Source organism: Suricata suricatta, chromosome X (assembly GCF_006229205.1).
Source record: "Suricata suricatta isolate VVHF042 chromosome X, meerkat_22Aug2017_6uvM2_HiC, whole genome shotgun sequence".
NCBI lineage: Eukaryota > Metazoa > Chordata > Mammalia > Carnivora > Herpestidae > Suricata > Suricata suricatta.
This window is the reverse complement of record NC_043717.1, coordinates 14684672-14697784: the sequence shown is the minus strand read 5'-3', so window position 1 is coordinate 14697784 and position 13113 is coordinate 14684672. Positions and strand designations below refer to the sequence as shown.

Genomic DNA, 13113 nt, shown 5'->3' with positions numbered 1-13113 from the left:
GCTGCACATCTAATGAGAACCTTTGAAACACTTGATTGTTTCTTTGGATGGTTCTTATGTAGCCAGTGATTTTGAACATCTCATTTTTTGCGTTAATTGGACGGAGCACATTTGTCATAAAGGGCAGATTTCAGAGAGCAGGGGTGTCCCGCCTTGCCTGTAGGATATGGAAATGGGACATACCCGAGGGCATTTCAGTCACCCATGGTTCTCTTCATGTATCAGGAGTGATGTGGCCCACAGGCTGACTTGATGGTTCCTATTGGGGTTTTCCATTTCCCTGAAGAATATTCTAAGAAGTGAGACAAGTCGGTCCCTCCTTCTCAGTTCCTCTCCTGTAAACATAACCTGCCTTTCCCTCCCTCAGACTTATTATGAGTGAGCCTTATGACTGGCCTCCAGTTGGATGTTTAGCTTGTAAGCTATTAAAGAACCTATTTGTTGGGTAATGCATATATTAATTGAGTTTGCCTTTGGCAAACCATTCACCTGCCAATGGTATCCTCTGGAAGGGGGGGGGGAGGGGTGTGTGTGTGTGTGTGTGTGTGTGTGTGTGTGTGTGTATTTTCTGTACTTATCCATGATTCCAGAGAAATTTGGGCTTTAGCTGTGTGTCTAGTCCTATGCTATTGATAACCGCTACTCATAACAGCAAAAAAGATAATTTGACATTTGACAGTGAATGAGTTCTCTGTCCTCATGCTTAAGTACACAGTCTCATGACTGGTATGGTAAAAGATCAATTAAGGTGTTCCAAGAAAAATAGTATTTTCTGGTATCTTCAGTGCTCAGCAGAAAACCCCTAACATCTACGCGAATGCCACTATTGGTTTTAAACCTCATTGGTGAAAACCCTCCTCTAGCATATTAGTTAGTATCTTTTCTTGCTAGAAGGTACTAAGGGTAAGATCTTTAAAGAGAATTCTGTACTTTGTTTTAGAATCTTGGGGTCATGGGTATCAGTTTGTATCATACAGGGCTCTAGGGGTAGAAGAGAAAAAAGAATGGGCCTAAATCTGTATTATGCATGGGCCATACTCTCCAAAGAGAAGTTTGCACTGTACAGCTGAGTTCATTAAGGACTCTGATTAATTGGATTTCCTCCGGTTAATTGAGGTTTTCCTGTTCTTGAGTTAAAATGTAGAAATGGCTTCCAGGTTTAAATTGGGCATAATCAACATGCCAGTCATGTGCAGAGGCAAGCCCCGATTCTGGGCGCTCATTGCGTGGGGACTTTGGGCTCATTCAGTAACATTCTTAAATTCTGCCTAATGGTCTCTAATTAATTTGCCGATAAAACTCTTACAGCGGATTCACTGAAGGCAAGTTCAGTTAAAGACTCTCCCTCTTCCTTCTCTTGCCATCATTTGCTACCCCTTCCCCCGTCTTGTTTTTCTCTCCCCTTCTCTTCTCTCATTCACTGTCAGGAAAGACTACCTTTGAAGGGACAATTCTATACCGAGCTGCACCGGGAAAGACGGAGGGCCACAGACGCTATTACAGTGAGTGACCTTAACAGCAGGAAGCACTTGTAAAGCTAAGATCCGGGTACTCGTGGTTCTTGACGCGGCTGCACTCTTCCCTGAGCTGCCCATGCTTCTGCCACGTGTCCGTGTGAATTTCTGCTCCAAGGACATGGACTTATCTGCCTGAATAAGTGCTGTCTCCTTGGTGTGTGCTACAGGGGCATTGTCATCACCAGCCCTGGTGCTTTCTTGTTTGCTTTGTGCCTCTGCCATGTGTGTAACATGTGTGCATGAGCCATGCGTGCAGAGAAGGGACCAGCAGCATTGGTCCTGGCGTACGTACTTGTGCCAAGACCTCTGGGCCTCTGGGTGGTGTAAGATGGCTTTCCCTGGAGCTGTCCTCCTCTCGTGGTTACTGCTTTTCCTGCGGGGGCCATTGGAAACCAGTAAACCATTTCTTCATTGTGTTGTTCAAAGAAATAAGACTTTGACATGACAGCCCCTGCCAGAAATTGTGTTCTGCTTTGCTCACAGCCAATCCCCCCACGACAGCCTTCCTTTGGCAGGACCCACGTAGATAGCCTTTTGTGTTGTGAAATAAAGCTGCCAAAAGTTGAAGGGAAGGAGGTGAAAGAGATTCATGAATTGATTTCCTGAAGCCCTTAGAACAGTTCCTGCCACTGAAAAGCACTGTACATGGGAGTTTTAAATTATTTAAACAAAAATGGCTCACAGATCTGAATTGATTCATGTGGGACTATTAAAGTAAATTACACAAAAGTATAATGTATTAAGTCATCTGGCCAGCCATGTAACAAATTTGAGGCTTTGTTCTTTTTTTTTTTTCCCCTTGAAGGAAAAGCCTCCACCATGTACACACATGCGCACAGGCCTGCGTATACAGAAGTGAGGAAGTTATTTTTCTCTCCATTCACCCAGGGACAGATACCTGGTCTTGGCGAACATGACTTTGCTAAGCATGCAATGTGCCATCTGCACCTCCCCACAGGCGTTTGCCCAGGACCGGTCTATTCCCTGGGCACCCAGACCGGTCCAGTGGCCACGCGTCTGCAGTCATGCTGGCACACAGTGCCCTCAGTGCTTCTAAACACGCCCGGTTCCCATGCTCTTCTGCCTGTGCAACAGTAGTGACCACTGTGTGAACTGTCCCCAGCCCACAGCCCACACTCGGGGCTGTACAGCTTGTGGGTGTCACCTGGCGCTCTGAGAGTGATGCTGGGACATTTTACGGAATAGTGTGTGTGATGGGGGCCAGTAGCTAAAAGATACAGCACCAACTGACCTAAAAATGAAAAGTCACCTTTCTTTCCCTCCAAAGGGAAGGAACTAGATTTTGAGTTATTTCACCAACCCAGGTGTTGAGCTATATAATTTACATACTTAAAAGTGATGGAAGCAGGCTGCCAGAATGTCTGGAAGACAGATCTGCCGGGTGTTTCCTTCCTGGTCTGCGCTTATGTGGTTGAGTGGCTGCGCCACCTATCCCTGCCTAACATGAAGAGCGTTTCTCACAGCAATTAATATAAAGTCATTAAGATGAGCCCGGAAGGCAGCAAATCCCTGAAGCCAGCAGCTCAGTGAAATCCAAATGGCAGTGGTTGAAAATAGGTTCTAGCTAATGAGGAATGGTGGAAGACTCTTTCAGATTTCTCTCTTTGAAGAACTCAAACAGCCTTGCCCTAAACCATATGCCCTGCTATCTGCTGCTGCTGCTGCTGCTGCTGCTGGGGCTGGGGCTGCTGCTGGTGCTGGCGGGGAGGGCAAGATGGTGATGGTTTCTTTCCACTAACTGTTTCTTTATTCCACCCTCAAATGGTTCTTTCCAACCTCGAAAAGTATATACAAGCCATTTATCACATAGAAAGAATCCATACGGCAAAATGAGAACATGTTAAAGGGGAAATGACACAATATTTAGACTCCAAAATTATATCTCCAGCAGGGATATTTCCAAAAACAATGAACAAATAAACACACGAACGGATAGCTAATCCAGAGGGGTTCTCCATGTTTGCACACTCGGATCCAGTCTGAGAAAGAGCTGCTGACCCTACTGCTGTAGGCTGCTTCTCAGGGCCCTCCCCTCCGCGCTTGCTCACACATGCTAGTCTTTAGTTAATTACAATGTACACCAGGGATCTTCCTCCTCCCCCCTTCCTTTTTGGCTTAGAAATAACCATTTTATTGAAAACAGCAGCGGCAACAAACCCAACCATTGTTTTAATTTTAAGGATTTGATTTTGAAATTTGCTAGCAATTTATAATGACCTTTCTATATTTTATCTGTTTTCATTTAACAGTTTCTTCCTGCCCTGAGACTTCTTTATTTGAATGGCTTCGACATTTTATAACACTTTATGTGAGCAATTATTTGGTGTATTGTTCTTACGTAGGAGGAGGCCACCTTCCCTATAGAAAGATAACGCACGATCGGCTCATACAGAACAAAGTTTGATGAGGTGCTTTCATCCAGGGCGGTGCTGCATCAGGGGATTATATAGTAAATGTTTAGGAACAATTCTCTACAGCTAGAGGTTTTAGAGACAGATTGAATGGCTGACTAGTACTCCATAAAATGTCCTTCGAGCCCTGCCCCTTGATGACATGACTGGTGTACTGACTTTCAAAGTCAGAATGTACATGCAGAAATTAACTAGGAAACAAATAGGCTCATCCTTTTAGGAGCATGATTGTGGGCAGAGTCTGGGGAAAAAAGAATCTGGGAGGTAAGTGTTCATGTTGTCTTGCTGATAACTATTTGATGACTTCCATCACGTGCCACAAGAGGTCAAAGGACGGGTGTCATGTCCCCAGTGTTCTTCTTTAGAAAGGGATTCACCTTTGGGTAAATGGTGGTATTCAAGGAGGGAAGAAGAGCGGTAGGCTTGGAGGCCTCTGGCCTCTGGGAGGGCAGCTTCCTTTCCCTCTTTAACAAATATAATCAATCTTGCCAGTGACAGCGTCTCAATGTCAAGTTTGGTTTAATGCTTTCCTAGAGAAACACGTCTGTGTGCATTTATTCCTCATGAAGCCATCCAAAGAGATTTAATTCTTTGGCAGTCATAATTTTGTGTGGTTTCTTTAATTGCTAATTTGTTTAAATGGCTTTTAGCTTTACAGTTTCCCTTTAGGAAATGTTACTTTCATTGCTAATTGCTAATTGCCATGAGTCATAGAGATTGGAGGTACAGTATGTGATACTGACTGGGGGTGGGGGAGGCGAGGGCAGGGTGGGAAGGGCTGTTACTGCATAGACTCTGGCAAAACAACTTTGTATCGGAATCAGGCTCTGGCTGAAGAGAGGTGAAATGTCACACTTACAGAGAGATCTGCTTTGAAGGTAGATTCTCTTGAAGAATTTTATTCACTTCTTAAAATTAAAGGCTGGGGGTGGGGAGATTGAACAAAACTCAGAGCCACCCAAATGCAACATATTTGACACACTAAATGAGAAGTCCCAGTGCAGGTCACCCTGTGCCCGGAAACACTTTCAGAAGTGGCTCCTGGCTGGCTGGGAGGTGCTTCACGGCTGTGGCTGATTTCTGAGCTCTTTCTCTCCCTATCCCCACTCTTGACAGGTTTAAGGGAAACCACTGGCTCCGAGAGTGACGGGGGTGACTCGAGCAGTACCAAATCCGAAGGTGCCAACGGGACAGTCGCAACCGCAGCAATCCAGCCGAAGAAAGTTAAGGGAGTGGGCTTTGGAGATATATTCAAAGACAAACCAATAAAACTAAGACCAAGGTCGATTGAAGTAGAGAATGACTTTCTACCGGTGGAGAAGGTACGTGTGACCATTTTTGCTTTATTTCAACACAGTGTGGAGTACCCAAAAGTCCATTGGAAGGCTTGGCATCTGAGACTTCTTATGCCTCTCTTGGGGTGTCAGTGTCCTCACATGCTGGCTGTTTGCCCTGCCCCTTTGGGGTCCTCCCTCTGTGTGGGAGCTGCTTTCCTGGAAAGGCTCAGGCTCTACTTTGGGGCTTCTCTGACTCATCTCTCTACAGAATGTGTCTCTGTATGACTTTTCACATAGACCTGCACTTCTCCATTCCCCTCCACCCCCCGAAAAGCCCCTCACGCCTGGACCCAGCTCATCTTTCGCATCTCCTTGTCCATTTCTCCAGTGCCTGGCACCTGGGTGTGTGGGCCGGTTCTGCAGGAGAGGAAAGGGCCGTGCACTTTTCCTCCAGGAGTTGGGTGGGAATGATTTCAGGCTGCCGAAAGGAAGCCTCCCATGTGTGTGTACGATGGAGACGGGCCGTGCTGAGACTCACTGGGTGGTTACCATCAGGAAGCTGGCTGTTTTCTTCTACCTCTGGTTCTGGCTTGGCAAGAGGCAGACGGCATGTTGCTGCTGGGTACACGGTTGCCACAGCAACACGCCCAGAGCCATGGCGCTTGTGGCAGTCGGTGATGTCTACTGTGGTACACTTCTGAGCACCATAGCTTGACTTTGTATTTGATCAATTCTGTGGAATTTTCCAGATTATAATAAGCTACACTCGTGCTGTGCTTACGGAATGTTTGTTAATTCGATTTAGTGCCGAAACCTTTGCTTTGATGTTTGTGCCAGGAGGCTTGGGGGATGGGGCGTTGGCAGCATCTCTAATGCAGGTTTATCAGTGGCTTTAAAATGTTTTTCATTTTCCGGGTGAGATGAATTTTTCAAAGTTGCATCATCTTCCACAGCTGTGGGACTTCCACCCGCCTCTTTCCCCCGAGCTCCCAGCAACCTTGCCTGGTGTCATGCATTAGAAACAGAATCTGGAAAGGACACTTTGGGACACATAATACTCTTGAAGATGAAAAAGATAGAAAGATTTAGACATGAAAGACTGTTCCGTTTACACTTCTTTCACTGCAGCTTATCTGAGCCAGCATTGTTTCTTTCAGTAAGCAATATAGGATGTTTCTCAAGATCTGAAAACTATCTAGATGGTATCCCAGCTTGCAAGCTCATTTCTCTTTCACATGATCACTTTCAGACTCCTGTAAATATTTACAAAAGAGCAAGTCCCCATCTTGGGAAGAAACAATGGATGTAGTTTTTCTTCATTTTATTCAAGTCGTTGAAATGAACATGATTGTTGACTCGGCCAGCAAACAATGCCTTTTGTTTGCATCATGATTCTTGCTCTTATTCTTCTCTGCAGAAGGACAGTGTGTGTGTGTGTGTGTGTGACTTTGATTTTTGCTATGAATATTTGTTCTGACCACAGTAGTAAATTGGGTTATTAGCAGTAGCAGTATTGACGTCACAGATAATAATCTCAAGTTCGCACCTCAGCACACTTTTCCTCTGGACCCCAGGGCCACGTACCCAGCTGCTGATTTGCACATCTGCACTTGAAGACCTTTAATTCTTACCGGCCTATCCGAGCCTCAGCAACTCCTCACCCCCTGTAAACCACTCTGCCCACGGCCTTCCCGTCTCCACGAAGGCTGCTCTGCTCCCCCGCCTGCAGGTCACGACGAAAGCCTTCGGGTTGTCCCTGACTTTTTTCCTCTCACATCCGTGTCCGATCGGTCAGGCGACTCCATCAGCTCTGCCCCCTCAGAATGTCTGGCACTCACCACGAGCTGTCACCTCATCACCTCCGTGGCTCCCCCACCCTCTCACCATCACTCAGTAGCCTCCTAATAGGGCTTTCCCCTTCTCCCCTTCCCCTACAGTCTAGTCTCTAGTGAAGTGAGGGTGATCCTTTGAAACCCTAAATCCAATCATGCCACACCCCTGCTTGCACCCCTGCAGAGGTTCCCCAGTGCCCCCAGGCTGAAGTGACTCAACTATTACCGCTTGGACTTTGTTCCTCACCTTCTCCCCTCGCTTCCTCTGTTCTGGCCCCTTGCTTTTCTTTAAGCATACCAAGTATTCTCCCACTTGAGGGCCTTTTTCACAGCGGTTTCCTGTGGCTAGACACCCTGTGTCCACCTGCCCACTTGCCTGCATGGCTCTCCCCCTGCTGCTTTGCTCTGACTCACCTTTTCAGCGAGCCCTGCCCTGGCCCACTTATTCTGAAACCTGCCCCCTTGGCCCACCCTGCTCATTTGTGCTGCTTTTTTTGTTTCCACAGCATGAAACCCTTTCTAACATCATATTTATTTTTTGTTATGTTTATTATTTTGTTCACCAATATATGCTATGTGCTTAGAATACCACGTGGCACACAGTAGATGTGTCCAGTAAGTAATAGGTACATGAATAATATTAAAACTGTATTAACATAGCCCTCTGGACATTATAGACCTCTATAAAATGATGTAACTGGGTGGGATTATATAACAGTTATATAGTTGAAAATATGATGGTTTGGGGGTTCACTGCATTTTTGTGAAGCAGAGATTTACTGTTTTGGTCTTGGTGACCTGACATGTTAACATCAGCAGCATAATGCATATACGTGTGTGCATGTGTATGCGTCTTGATTCATGATTTGTTTGTAGAAGGAAACCATGTGCTGGCAGTGATCTTAACCCGCTTCTCATCGCGGAGCCTCTGGGGAAAACATAAACTTCCCAGCTTGCTTTACTGGCTGTGGACAATTTTTTACAGCCTCTAAAAGGACTCAAAACTATCTCCACCCACTGTTGTTGGCACCATGGATGGTTGCATAGATTTGTGGGTCCATTATTTTATTGCACAACCCGGAGTGAGGGCTGGTGAGGGCGATCATGTTTTACTAGTGCACAGCCTGGTTCTCGTCACTTTTGAGATGGCTTCGTGTCCAAGATTTATGTTTGAGGAAGGAAGTTTCCTCTGAGAATTGAGCTCGCTGTTTTGATTTTGCAGAAGCACGGACTGAACCTCCTGTGACAGCATTTGTTAGGTGAGACCCAAGCAGGTCTCCCAGTGGGCTGGGGCACTTGGCCTTCTTAGATGGCTGATTTGATAACTTGGATGAAGGAATAAAGGAATCTGGTAATTTTTAACAACTGCAAGCATATTATATTGTCCCTTCAAGTTGTGAACTTTTGAGATCCACTCTTCTCAGTCACTAGAAAATTTTGTGCTTATTCTAGCGAGGCTCTAATGCACATCCCCCTAGCCAGAGTGACCAGGGGCTGATAATTATACACCAGGAGAGGTATTAGGTAACATCCCCCCCCCCCCATCAATAGGGAAATAGTGAGTAGTCTCACTTCTCAATTTATCGAGTTGTAAGGATGGACCCTGTTTACAAGTTCTTTTAATACTACCAGTTGGATATGCCTGTGAATGATTTGTTTAATGCACCATTTTACTGAAATATTGAGAGATGAAGTTATTTAATATCTGAGACTTTGCTTCCAGTAATTTGGAAGATGAAAGAGTAGGTGGGGCACAAAGGAAACAAGATCGGTCATGAGTTGATACTCGTTGAAACTGAGTGGGTGAGTACATGGTGGATTGGTAGCCTAGAGTCTATTTTTATACATATTGTAAATTCCCCTTGATAAAAGGTTAAATAAAGAAGAACCTTGGGGAACAAATAACAATGAAACTAAGCCCAGAGGTAAGTATGTGTTGCATTAAAATAATGGAAAATACTGTGTGGCTAAAGTTGAACCAAGTTAAATATGAGAAGGTAAGAAGGGCATGGTACCACTGTCCTAGCTGATTGACTCTGACAAAATCTCTTAACCTCAACTGGGCCAGATATAAAATGAGAATACTCTGTATACGTATCCTACCTCATAGGACTTTTAAAAATGGCCTGTAACAGAAAATACTTTGAAATTATCTATGTAACTCATTTCAACTAGTATGTATCAAGTACTCACTGTATGTTCAGCACTGGGGTAAATAGGACCAGGTCACTGCCCTCGGGGAGCTGCGGAGAAGTAGACAAGCAATACCAATATAGGTGTGGGGAATGCCGCAGGTTGAGATCAGGTTGAGAACGTGGTACTTGGCAGGAAGTGGTGAATTATGAGGGAGGCTGGAGAGCGAGTGTTCATGTACAAGTGTACCTCCTTCATACAGGAAGTAATGTTTGTAGGCCTACAGGAAGTGATGTTTAGGCTGAGAACCATGGCGGCCAGCAGACATTCATCAAGCCAAGGAGTATAGAGTTATTAAGGTGAGAAGAACAACATGTATTAATGTCTGAAAGCGAAATTGAGATAGCACAGAACACATGTTGAGGCTTCAGCAGGAAGTAGGGAGAGATGAAAATAGAAAAGGAACAGGGCCCAGATCAGGAGGGGCCTGATGACTCGTTAAGTAGCTTGGAACTGGTCTTTAAAGGCAGTGAGGAGCATCAGTAGGGAGTTATTTTCAGTAAGAGAGTGAAATGATCGGGTAGGTGATTTAGAGAAAGTATTCCAGTTTACAGTGGGAGGAGTGGATTGCAGAAGACAGAGTAACAAAGTCAGCAAAGAAGTTAACAGAAACTTATTTTGGCTCTCTCAGTAACCTCCTGCCTCCATCTAGGTTCTAAGCCAGTTAATGAATAAAATGAGTCCGTGGATAGAGAATCCTTTTTTCAGTATGGGTGTCCATTTCACCCAGCAATGTTTATCGAAAAGATCATCCTTTCTGCATGGTACAGTCATTATCACTTTCCCATAATTTAAGTGTCCGTGGATGTGTTAGTCCATTTCTGAACTCTGTTCTGTTGGTCTGTATTTGTCTTTGCACTCATTCTATACTACTTCAATTACTGTAGAGTCAGTCTTGATATCTGGCAGTATAAGTCCTCAATCTTTGTTCCTCTTATTCAAGGTTTCCTGAACCATTCTTGACCCCTTGTATTTTCACGTAAATTTTAGAGTTAGCTTGTCATCACCACCACCCCTCCAACACCAAAAAAAATTCTTTTTTGGAATTTTGATTAAGGTTGCATTGACTCTATGTATACTTTTATGGAGAACTGATACGTTTCTAATTTATGAATATGGTATATTTCTCTATTGATATCGATCTTATTTCATTTTGTGAAAATTCCTCAAAGCTCTACACTTAAGATTTGTCACCTTTCTCTACCTATGTTATATAGCAATGTTGTTGTTGATGAAGGCAACGTTGAAGGCTATGGATGAATGTGAGAGTCAAATGGGCCTGCCAGCTGAGCCCCAGAATTAGATAGACCCGCCCACCCACTCTCAGCAACACTGAACTAAAGGCAGACTCACGTGAGATCGAGGGGCACGCCCCTTGGGGAAGAGCAGAGGCCAGCTTCAAAGGGAAGGAAAGAGAAGAGTCGAGCTGAACGTGCCCAATTAATTTTTATGAAATTCGCCTATCAGAGCACTCATTTCATTCTCTCCTGAGAAAATGAAGAAGGGAGCAGAGAGTTCTAGGAGTGTCTAATTGTGTCCATAAAGTGTCCATTTGGGCTCCATTTTACATGACAGGAAACATCAAGATAACAGAAATAGTTTTACTCTCTAACAGCTTTGAAGTATGGTCATGAATGGTTTGGGGAAATATTTTGAAGCTAGAATGAAGAAATTTGATAGCATGTGGAGGATAAAGGAAAGGGAAGACTTGAAAACAATGTCTTGGGCAACGGGCTTAAGCAGCCTGGTGGATGGTAGTATCGCTCCCTGGTTAGAGCCCGCTAGAGAAGAAAGATATTTGGGGAGGAGAGAGTTTATGGGGCAGTATGGGGCTGGAATTTTGAGGTACTTGTGGGACCATCGAGTAGAGGCATCCAGTAGGCTGTTGGGTAAATAAGTGGTGATTGTGAGAGGACTGTACATGCAGGTTTGGGAATCCTCAGCCTGGATATTGGGTTGGAAGACTGTAAGCAAGAAGGCATTCCAGACAGAACCTCATTCTCATGAGTATGGCTGGTACCTTCTATCCTCCACCTGTGGACACAAGAGGGAATTTCCTCATCAGGCTGCTTCCTTGAGACCCCAGCCTGGCCTTAGTCTTTTTCTTTCATTTTTTTGGAAAAATTTTTAACATTCATTTATTTCTGAAGAGACTGAGAGAGACAGAGTACCAGTGGGTGAGGGGCAGAGAGAGAGAGAGAGAAAGAGAGATGGAGACACAGAATCTGCAGCAGGCTCCATGCTCTGAGCTGTCAGCACAGAGCCCAACGCAGGGCTCAAACTCATGAGCTGTGAGATCATGACCTGAGCCGAAGCCAGATGCTTAACCGACTGAGCCACCCAGGCACCCCAATCTTTTTCTAAACTCCTTCCCTTTTCAGGAATTACTCAGGTGACCACATTGACCCCAACACTTAGGGAAAGGAATGGAAGGTACTACACATAGGTGGGTAAATTACTGATACTCAAGGGAGTCCCCAGGACCTACCCTGCTATGCCTTTATCTAGAAAAATCTTGTCTTTTTGGTGCCAGCTCATTCCATGCCCAGGCTCTTTAAATTGGTTGTTTACTGGATTCCCTACAAAGAAATTCTCCAAGAAGAATTTTCCACAGCCTGTCTGTCTTAGCCAATTGCCATTTGTGACGTCGGATATCTCTCTCTTGCAATGATCCTGTGTTCTTTCCACATTTGCTACTATATCTCATAACCTGACATTGTATTTGTGACAGCCTCTTTTCAACTCTAATTATCTTGGATCTCATTTGTCACCCAAATTAATGCCTTTATGATATCAACATTGTAACTTTCACCTGTAACAGAGAGAATTAAAATTGTATATAAATGAGCTACTAATCATTTTTTTAATCAGCCAAATTACAGTAAGAAAACTACTATTTTTGTATATAGGCAGTCTTTTTAGCCATTTAGTAAAAATTCATCAAGCTGTATACTTAAGTAAAATTAAAACATGTAAACCTCTAAAGTGATGATCTTAGTTCCTTAAAAATGAGAGATTTATGTCTCTAATCATTTGAAGACTAGAAATAAACTCTGGGGATCTCCAGAAGCTGACAATATCTTCTTTGACTAATGAAACACAACTGGGTTTCAAAATCTTGTGATTACCTGAGACTTAGAGTATTGGATGGCTCTCACTTTGGTTGAAAGATAAGATTATGTGACATCTCTTGAGTGGCTGGAAAATCCATGATTTTTAATGAGTAGATGGTATTAAGGTGCCCACTATTTGCCTGGGTGAATGGTCTGGGATTTTTAGACTTCGTTTTTTGCGTTATCTTTCCCCATTGTGTCTCTATTACATTTCCTTATTTAGGAGAAGTAAGGAGAGGGGTGTTGTTGGTAGGGAAAGGGAATCAGAAGCCATATTACAGGATTAGTCTTTGACGTGTTTAGTGTTGTTTACTGTTTTATATGTGCTTGACGTATACTTTCTAAAACATGCAGCATAGTAGTATTTTCTAAGAAATGTTCAAATACAGCCAGATCACCAGCAAGAATTGCTTTCCTAGCAGGCCTTAACTTTGCCTTTTTAGGCATATAGTGGTTATTAAGCATGCAAGCAGGATTGCTTGAGTTCATATCCCAACTCTGACTCTTCCTGGGACAGATTACTTAAGCAATCACTGCTTTAGATTCCTCATCTGTAAAATTAGAATAACAACAGGACGTGCTCCATATGGCTGTTGTTAGGATTAAGTAACACAAAAAAATGGGTAGAAAAGTGCCTGGCATTTAATCATCACTTGATTAATGTTCATAGTTATTATTGCTACCCTTCTGGTTATTAGAACAGAAGGAGTGCCTGTAAATAGCACAGTTTCCAGGATCACTTCTTAAAG

General features: G+C 43.9%; 1 protein-coding gene across 1 annotated transcript in view; it reads left to right on the top strand.

The window, feature by feature from the left end:
• Nucleotides 1-13113, top strand: part of SH3KBP1 (SH3 domain containing kinase binding protein 1) — a 279554-nt gene that overhangs the window by 138187 nt on the left and 128254 nt on the right. The window contains exons 6-7 of the mRNA XM_029929622.1: nucleotides 1428-1502; nucleotides 5066-5271. Coding sequence (XP_029785482.1) covers nucleotides 1428-1502; nucleotides 5066-5271 — 281 coding nt within the window. The remainder of the gene's footprint in view (nucleotides 1-1427; nucleotides 1503-5065; nucleotides 5272-13113) is intronic.